The sequence below is a fragment of the Phaethon lepturus genome, unplaced genomic scaffold, assembly GCF_000687285.1.
Source record: "Phaethon lepturus isolate BGI_N335 unplaced genomic scaffold, ASM68728v1 scaffold44326, whole genome shotgun sequence".
In the NCBI taxonomy this organism is placed as follows: domain Eukaryota; kingdom Metazoa; phylum Chordata; class Aves; order Phaethontiformes; family Phaethontidae; genus Phaethon; species Phaethon lepturus.
In genome coordinates, this window is record NW_010549189.1 from 1 (window position 1) to 10,036 (window position 10,036).

The 10,036-nt window shown below is 47.8% G+C and overlaps 1 protein-coding gene across 1 annotated transcript in view; it reads right to left on the reverse strand.

The window, feature by feature from the left end:
- Positions 1-6,144: 6,144 nt before the first annotated feature.
- Positions 6,145-10,036, reverse strand: part of LOC104623182 (protein argonaute-1) — a gene marked incomplete at its 5' end in the record, with an annotated part of 10,142 nt that continues 6,250 nt past the window's right edge. The window contains 5 exons of the mRNA XM_010290187.1: positions 6,145-6,743; positions 7,183-7,382; positions 8,208-8,309; positions 9,216-9,350; positions 9,477-9,671. Of these exons, the coding sequence (XP_010288489.1) occupies positions 6,635-6,743; positions 7,183-7,382; positions 8,208-8,309; positions 9,216-9,350; positions 9,477-9,671 (741 nt within the window). The remainder of the gene's footprint in view (positions 6,744-7,182; positions 7,383-8,207; positions 8,310-9,215; positions 9,351-9,476; positions 9,672-10,036) is intronic.

Below are 10,036 nucleotides of genomic sequence, written 5' to 3' on the forward strand. Positions count from 1 at the left end.
AGCCCCGCAGTGGGACACCGGGCCGCAGCCGCCCCGCAGGTGCCGCCTTCGCCAGCGGGGCTGAGCATGGGCGCCCTCAGGGGTCACCCGTGAAAGCACGGAGTTGTTCTTTCCCCATTACCTCAGCGAGCAAGATTTTTGACTACAGCTGCAAACCGCGGTGTTCTTTCCCTGCCGTCCAGCCTGCGAACGTGCGCTGAGGCAGTTGTAGTGTACGACGGCTCTTAGGACTTCTAGCCCAGTTCCGAATGAATTATGTTGCTGTTTTTTCAATCCTCACTAAATCTACCAGAAGAAAACCCACGCCTCAGCCTTAGTCATGCTCAAGAACGTAGCACTGAGCAAGTATTTTCCTGTTTAGAGGACGCAGCAACACGCTGGACGGGAGCTCCGACGGCTGCTGGCACGTTCTGCACGCGCTGCCAGGAACACTGGCTGAACACGCTGACTCCTTCCTCTGTGCTGAAAAGTCTGTAACACACGTATCGTGTATGACTGCAGGCCTGAGATGACTGGAGGGGACCCTGTGAAATAGCACTGCAAGAACATGGGGAGGGCTGATGGGAGGGCCTGGAGGGCGAGGCACGAAGCGAGGCAACTGTAGGTGAAGCTACAATATTAAATGCTGCTGCAGATGAGGGTGAATATGCAGCCTTCTCTCCTGCAAGGCTTTAAAACAGCCTTCCCAGGAAGGGGGATGTAAAGACATCTGACAAATGTACACTCAACTGACTAAAAAACCTGCTAAGTGCATATTATCCTTCGACATTCCCATAACGACCAAAGGAGTGACATCAGGCTTGTGTTTATTTTTTCAGTTTGCAGAGGAGCTATGAGACTAAGTACCTAGGGTTTATGAGAAGAATAGACTATGATTCACTAGATCAGCATAAATTCAGAGTATATGTCTGCCCTTTTCTCAGTTTTAGGCAGTGTTTCTAACAATGTTTAGTACCACTTTGTTATATGTTTGGTGCACTAATCATCACCCAGCAAGCAGGGGGTGAAATGAGCAAAGCAACTGTGTGCACGCAGATGAGATTCAGAGGTACCCGGCTCAGCGCTGGGGCAGGCAGTGGCACTCTCACCTCCGTTTCCTCATCCCCCAAAAGACCGTTTTTTGGTAAGGATAGTATACTGACACTTGTCCAAGCAGGTCTGAGCCTGCTACTTGCTGGGAAGAAACTATGTCGCCTTTGCTGGTGGTGAGAGGGGCACTTCCCCAGCCAAGGAGACGGGAGGGGTATTGAAGAACTCTGAGTCAGCAGAAGAGTTTGAGATTCGTAACCCAGATTTCAGAATCATTATTAAGAATGACCATCCTGGAGACTGCCAGCTAAGTTGGTCTTAAAAAGTGTAAATTTAGTTATCAGGCAAGCTACACTAAGGATTCAAAAACCATGCAAATTAAAAGTAAATTACTAGAATATTTCCTTAACTGAAATCCTGAGAAGGAAAGGGAAATGTGATAACCCAGATCAAGCAGATATGGCAGAGTAAGGCATCCCTGCAAAATGCACATACTTGAGAGTACGCAAGCACTTCTGTTTCTGCAGCTTAGGACACTGTAATCAGAACCACAGGCCAGGGCTCAAATGCCAATCTAACATTTGAAACCAAGGCCTCCGATCTTATTTTCCAGGACTTCAGACCCAGCTGCACAAGGCACAATTTTCTGTTATACCTCTCTCACAGAAAGAGCCCTCTTGAAACTGCAAAAGATATCTATTGTATAGTAGGATTGAAAGATAAGGTGATATAACCTTAAAAACAGCAGGAAGATGTGTGCAGAATCCCTAAGACGCTCAGTTCAGTACAATACATTCTGCATGCTACAGTTCAAGCAAATTAGCTAGCGAGTACGTGCATGCCATTGGCAAGTGCTTCCTTAAAATCGCTTAGCATTATTCAAAAACCCCCAGTTACAGTTCAACTGCTAAATAATTCATCGTCTAAAGGTACGTCAACACGTTTGCAATGTAAAGCACAAGCAGATCCAAAGAATTCAGAGGACGGCAACCAACCTCCAGTGTTGGACCCCAGGACACAACCATAAGCTGCAGGACGTTTGCAAGGAATTCCAAAGCTGGGAAATGCACAACGTGATGCAGTACAGAAATCCAGAGGATTGAGTTTAACTCTAATCCAAAAGGAGCCTGAAATCTGGCCTTAAAACCCCTTGGAGCCAACAGCCCCCAAAACACATAATGCAGCTGGAGAAGCAGCGTATTTTGATGTACGCTTCCAATATCTAATAACCCAAGGAGCTCAAATGAAGTCAATTCTCAGACGGATGACATTGTAATAAAAAGTGGAATTGGCTACCGTATTCCAAGAAGTTTTAAGCATGTATTTGTTCGCTTAAGAGCTTCATTAAATTGAAATCTGGAAAGTGAGTGGTTTTGGATCCTCCACAGTATCTGATGCAGTTCAGCTACAGTCAGCATTTCATGGGTTGTCCTCGAGCCCTTCTCGAGTGAACGGCCAGGACTGCGCATGTACCTTCCCCACACAATCTGACTCAGGAGTGTCACCCCAACATATTCACATTGCTTTTATTTAGGTCTTCTGCCAACAGTTACAGGGTAACAGACACTTGGGACTGCAAAGTCAAAGTTGCAAGCAAAAATCAGGACCAAGGCAAAAAAAAAAAAAAAAAAAATCCACAAAGGCAATCAAATGAAATATAAATACAATGTTCTGGAGCTCTTTAATGATACCGTTTTTCTTAATAAAGAGGTGGTTATGATCTTACAGTATTTTTCTTTTGGCCTAATCCAAGGATTTTGTTACGCTTTACCAGTCTTAATTCCACGCATACAAAAAAAAAATTGATATTCAACCTTTAAAATATAAGCCATATTTTCTTAATAAAATAAGTTTTGTGCTGCTGCTTGTTTAGTAAGTACTGTACATCAACTGTTCACGTCTATTTAACAAATGGACCATACAGAATTCAAGCTAAAGCAAAAAAAAAAACCCCACAAGAAAAATAACAACCCAAACAGGGTGTCTTGTAAACACCCTATGTACAGTTCAACACTTGCTTGTATAAAGGAGGTACGAAAGGGGCTAGAAATTGAACACAAAAGCACTGGAGTCCCGTACATTTTCTTTCACAACTATTGAAGTGCAAATCACTCAGGCAAGATACGAATTTCACTTGTTTATTGCTGTCCTGCTGTCTGGCTTCCCTTCCTGAAATAATCACATTCTTTTACTTCACACTAATTTTCCAAGAAGAAAACCTTCCACGAGGCAACGTTGAATGCTCAGGCTTTTTGACACTAGACATCAGTTCGTACGCTTGCGAATACCAGAACACCCCAATTGCCCCTGGAAGCTCTGGGGAGAGGGCTGCTTTGCCCTCTCGCCCCCCGTTATGTTCAGATATGAGATAAGGGAAACAAACAGCATTCAACAACTGACAGGTAAATGAAAGTTACTCCTCTTCCCACAAAACTGCATGCACCTCGCGATGTTTCCAGTTGCAGAAGGAACACGTGCGCATGGAGAAGGCAGAGACTCGGGAGCCATTCGGGATGTCCGTGTGGGGTTTGTGGCTAACTACGAATCCCGATACGTATCTGGGTTAACACCTATCCGCTATGGGTAGCAAAATGCACAGCACCTCAACATGCAGTTATTCGTTTGCATCTCGGACAAGAACAGGGTAGAAATGCTGAATACTGGAGCCGCATAGAAGGTACAGTGCATAGTCCATTATACAAAACATGCGGGTAACTGAAACCCCTTCTAAATTTCTTCAGAATGGAAAGAGGGTTTAAAGGGCACAGCAGCTACTGAGTTTGGCTTTTTTATTTATTCAAAACCATGAAAACCCAACGCAGAGGGTGAAATAAGGGCAGGACACGATCTGCAAGTCAACAGCTGAGAGTTTCAGAAGCTGTGAAGCTTTTGTGTAGTTAAAATTGCTGTTAAAAGTAGGTGCTACATCAGCAAGTCTTCATTCATAGTTTTCTATGAACAGCCACCTTACAAATGAGTGCAAATCTTAAAGGTCCATTTTACATTTCAAGTCTCAAGGTTAAAAAAAATTGTTACAGAGCAACGAGCTGTTTCTGTAAATGCCCACACTATCTCTTTTCAAATGGTTAAAAATGGCACATGCTATGCCACAGCTACTAAAAGACATTTCAGAATTCTAGACCCAACTAAAAACACTAAATAAAAACTAGAAACCAAAATACCTTTCCCCCTCGCTGCAGAACAGCAACCAGGTGCTTTCCGTTGTAATGCTGGTGAACAAACTGATTTGCAGAGAGAACCTTGACCTTAACCCCAATTTTTTTCTTAATGAGAGGCTTTCTAACACAAGGTGAGCGGGTACAGCCCCTCTGAGATAATTTTGCTTTCAATGAACACAAGCCAGAGTTCTGAGGATGAGATGGAGAGGTGCTGAATTTGTGTCACTATGCAGGCACTTGTGTATAGGAATGTAGGCTTCTCACGTTGACACTTAGTGTTGATGCATTCCCTACTCTCTAAAAGCCTTCCTAAGAGTTCACTACCCTACTGACCATGAATAGTTCCCGGTCTCCTCCCTGTCACCTTGCAGATATACAGCAGTGGAGGTTAACACAAGGTGCAAAGGAGAACATGAACCAAATACTGTAGTCTTGAGGAAAAACAGGACTGCGCTAAATGTAGGATCTTCACAAAACATGACATCAGTGGGCTCAGCACTTAGTTTGCATAGCATATTGATGTCTTCATTTTTCACAAACATGTTGCCCAAAAAGAAAACTGGTAGAGTGAATTCCTGGTGTTAGGACAGATCAATGGGCCAACACGACCACTGTGAAGGCAAGGCAAGTTTAAACATCAGAAAGTACAAAACAAAACGGTGTGCTTCTGTCCACACGTACTGACAAGGGGCAGTGCTTGTGGTGGGTCTGCCTTGGAAACACGTTCACGCTTGGCAGAAAAATTACAACAGAGCTCTTCCCTTTAAGAGCTTGGTAGGAGTGTGTGCGTCATTTTTTCTCTTGAAGGAAGTGCTGTGCACACTTTTGTATAAAAAACCCCAGATATCTGCCCACATGATATTGGTAATGAGTTACTGCTACTGCACCGCTGTGCATAACTGTTATTCTGTGCAGCAAAATGAGTGTGAAAAGCAGTCACTAAGTTACTGTTGGGAAAAAGGCTTTTTTTCCTGTTACAAACAAAAATCAGGAGGAGTTTCCCCCATGATAATAACAATTTCATCATTCTGACTAAGGAACAAACCTGGTGTGCTTTCAGAATAAAGAACCCTGTGCATGAGATCAGTGATACCATGACACAAAGAGCAGCAAAACCTAGCAGCAGAGAGCGTGACAGTTTTGGAGGTGCTGGGGTTGGGGTACGCGGTACTCCAGAAAGCAGCTGACCCAGGCAGACACGTGCCGAATGCACACGGGAAGACGGGCGCTGAGGAGTACCCGGCGCTGCACGGACTGCAGTTGGTAACACTCATCGGACAGGAAACATAGAAATCTCTGGCGTGAGTGCACAGCCTCAGGAAGTGCGGTGATGTAAACTCTGAGAATGTTAATGACTTGTGTATTTTGGCAACAGACTCAGTATCGTATAAAAATAATGTTTAGTAAAAAAATCCCGGTGTCCATCATAAAAATTCAGGAAAAAAAAAAAAAGAAAAAATTGATAGCGATTTCTGTCCTCATGGGATGAAGATGCCCCCATTTGTCAGAAACAGTTTTAAATAACAAGTAGTACATTGGAAACAAAAATGGGTCAGCAGCTATTAAATGTGTCCTATATGAAAGTGCACATCTTTCAATGGAGTTTAACCACCATGAGGTCATGATCTAACACAAACTGCAACTTAGGACCATAGAAATTAACTCCTTCTGATGGAAATATGGACCACCATCAAGACAAGATTACTATTTTCCTTACAAGATTAAAAACATTGAAATTTTGCAGCATCATAGTAAGGCACTCACCCATGGAAAAGTCTGTGACTGTTGCTTCAAATGGCAGCAGCTAACTAGCTTTTAACACAAGGAAGACAGTTTTCAGTTCTGAGCTAAGTGCTAGGGTGCCTTACATTATATGGGGGGAATTATTCAGGGGCGGGGAACTGTTAGTGTTAGAATTCTCCTATAAACTAGTTGGTTTTCCCCTTAACCCATTAAAGCATCTCATATTCTAAAATATTAGTTTTATAAATCTAGTCTTCTGTTTTAAGGCTCTAAAAATCCCCACCCCCCAACCCCCACAAAAAATACCTACCAGCGCCTGGTGGGCAACGGAGGACCAAATCCGCCATTTCACAGTCAGGAGTCTATAGTATTGCATCTTAAAATGAAAACCTGCTTCCACCTCCTGAGAGTTTTATCCCTTCCTTGAATGCCTTCATGTGTTTGGTCAGGTCAAAATTTTGCAAAGCCAGAAAAATTAAAAAAATAATCATCAGTCTCTTCCAATCCTACAAAAGTGTTGGATCTTTCTGTCCCGTGGTGCTGGTCTCCTGCCTCGAATCGACGCTGCCTGCCCTGCAGTGATTTCTCATTGGAAAAAAACCAAGGTGTCCCAATGCTTCCTTTTTTGTATGGCTCCTACAAATCTGAAAGCTTTCTTGAGTGAGGTAACAAAAGTTAGGCTTTCAAGCAAAGTACATGGTACGTAAAGTGTCCTGATGAACCTGCACAGCTTTCGCCAAGGCCTGGGGGTCTCTGCCGTTGCTCTGTCCAGATATATGGCTGCCCTCGCCACTGAAAATCAAGGAAATGACTGCATAATTATTTCATACTTCCCCCCCAGGAACACTGTGAAACCCTCTTGGAGATCAGGGTCTGCGAGCGCTGGCGGCACAGGGAGGCATCTCACCACAGCGTATAGGGATGCTGCACATGCCAGTGACGGTGCCTGGCACTGCAGAGATTCCACCACTGCCACAAACAGCGCTCAAAACACCCCAGGGATGCTCCTCCAGGCCTGCGATGAGCTCAGGATGGGATTTAACTCTCCCTTATCCCTGTTCCCCTAGGCTGGGGCCTAACAAGGATGCAGCTGCATGCAGGTCTCCCCCGAGAAAGGGTCTGCTGCAGCACTGCCTGACACAGGCACTCTCAAACACCAAGGCAGGGCATTCATGCCCCCTGCCCATCCCTGGGGTCTGCCCTCCTGGGGCCATGGGCAGAGCCCCCTCACCTGTCGTGCTCCTTGTCCACAAGATGGTACCGCGCTCTGAACGCCACCAGTCGGGCGTAGTACGCCGGGGCCGGGATGGAGACCGAGCGGGTGCAGCGCACGTAAGTATGGCACAGCTGGTACGTGAGGATCTGCAGCTCATCCGCGGTGAACCGGTTGTCATCCCAGAGTACATAGTAATGGGATGGCCGGCTTGTACCCTGGGAAGGAGAGGGGGCAGCGTGAGAGGTGCCGCCTGCATCTGGGTGCCTCACATCCTCATCACCCCCTCCCTGATCGAAGCAGCCCAGCAGAAGCCTGGGCAGAGAGATGCCCATGCTTCCTTAATTTGAGAACCCCACACGTGCACAGGCACCACAAGGCAGGAAAGCCCTTAGCACCATGGTGCAAACCATTAACACAGCTGCCCCGTGCCCAGGCACTGCTGGTGCTTCTGCGCTGCCACCCCCAGCTCCCGGTGCCACACAGCCCACTGCATCGCGTATCGCACCGGCTCCCCACTGTCCTTGCAGGGGGAGAGGAAGCCAAAAAACCTCCCTTGTGGAAGCAGCTGTAGATTAAATGAATGCAATTTTTTCAGTATGGTTTCTGACTAATCTTGGCTGCCTGAACAAAGGCAGCTGCAAAGCAAGCTGCCTGCTCCAGGGATGGCTGGCCCCAGCTCTCCCGCCCACAGCTAGACAACAGGTCCCTGCTGACAACCAGGCGCCCCAGCGAGCCCAGCATGCTCAGACACCAGCTGACAAGCTGCTGAATTGGCCGCTCTGAAGGAAGAAAATCTCAGAGGAGAGATCCTTGGCTCCAGGAGAGAAACCAAGTACGTGCCACATAACGCAGCAGCGGTGCCGTCTCTGCACCTGCTCCCTCGCCAAACCACCGCAACTGCAGCTTGGACCAAACTGCCTGCGTCTCCGGTGCTGGAGGAAGGCTATGACGGGGCCAGGTCAGATGCACGCGAATGCAATCTGCAACAACAGCCGAAGAAAACCAGCAGCATCACAACAGCCAGCTCCGCAGCACGGTACCTGAATGCCTGCATGACTGCACAGGTAGAAGTCGAACTCAAAGGGGTGGGTGATATTTGTATCCACTGTTGTTCCTGCAGGGATGTTCCCACTCTTCCCAATCTACAGGGAATAGAAAGAGAGATCCAAGCACTGCAGAGTTTGGTTATTTCCAGCTGCCGAGAGCACTGTCTGTAACACATCTGCCCTGCACCAGGGCCATGGCACAGGGTCCCCATCTCAGCATCTTAGTTTGAGAGCACTGTGCAGAGCTGCTCCCCAAGAGCCCGTTAAGAGGGGACAGAAGCAGCTCATCCTGCTCTGCTCCCTGCCCGAACAGGCTTGCTGGCATTTTCTGCAAACATCAGCACCAGGCATGACATGGAGATACAGCAAACAGCATCAGAAGGAAAGCAGGCAGGGTGAGGGCTGGGCACTGGCCCATCCTACTGCAGAAATTAGGATTAAGTGAGCAAAACTCCAGGGAACTCTGCAGAGAGTGTACACTAGAGTCTCTGCCACGAGGTGCTGGGGCTTTTGCACCCTGATCAAAAACCATCCTCAGTTCCCAAGATTAAATCTTCATGCTCAGGTAAAGCCAGAGTCTAGTTAGACTAGATCTAACCACTGAATTTAGATCAAATCTAGGAAAAGCTACAGCAATCAATGTTACTGCACAGCACACATGAACAAGCTGTGAGCAAGCAAGGGGTTATTCATCCTGTCACGTCAGCAGCTACAGCTATCACCAAAACAACAGATGTTTTCAAGCTGACAAAGGCTATTTCAAGAGAGTCACCAGGATCATCAGCACCCAGTAACTCATAATAACAGCAAACAGCTGTCTGGGTTTCTAGAAGCAGCCTAATCCACATGGATGTGGGAGTCAACCGAGCAGCACGTTTCATTCAAGAAAGAGCTCTCTGCCTGCCAGCGCTGAGCTTTCCCCTCGGCAAAGTCAGGGCTGGCTCCTTCTAAAGGCTGGGGATGAATCAGCCACCTCCGGCCCCGGCACACCGCGGTGCTCACCCTCTCGTTCTTGTCTGCACAGAAGAGGCGGGTGTGATGCCTTTTCTGGACGACGATGTAGGTGATGCCAGGCTGGTAATCCTTTTCCAGTTTGATGCAGGCATCTCGGATTGCTAGGAGCTCATAGTGAAGGATCTGGAGAGACAAGCGCATGCAGAGTGAGGGGACATGCTGGCACACAGCCGTCCCTGTGCACCCTTAGGGAACCCTGCAGGAGCCGGTGCAGTCCTGCTGGCTGACAGGCGTCTGAGCAGTCCTCACCTGTGGGAGCTGCCCCTCGGGGACGCCGTCACGGTAGAAGATGATCCTGGTGGGTTTGAAGCGGGTGGATTTGTAGAACTGGATAAGGAGCTCCCTCACCATGTAGGACAAGTCTTCGATGATTTCCTGGCGAGGACGCTGCACACGCACTGTGGCACAGTACCGGCTGGGGTGGGCGTCCATGCTGCCCACAACCTGCAGCGACAGAGATGGGCCAGGCCCATGTGTTACAATGGGAAGGACAGAGGGGACATGAGACATTCCCGGCCTCCGCCTGCTTCCGACACCCACAGCTGGCAGTGGGCAGAGCACCTGGGCTCACAGATCAGGAGATGGGACAGCAAACACTGTGCAGGCAACAAGTGCCCAAAAAGGACATCCCACGTCGTGGCCACGTCCTGGTTTCACATTCTGCCATGCCCTTTGTGGTGTTTACAGGAACTTCCAGCGCGACAACCTGGCTGGTGCCACTGAGCGACATGGCTGTGGCGATTGATCCTGCTCTGCCCCCGCTTCACTCCTCCTGCTCAACAGCAGAGGGGCAAGCGGGGCTGGCCCCT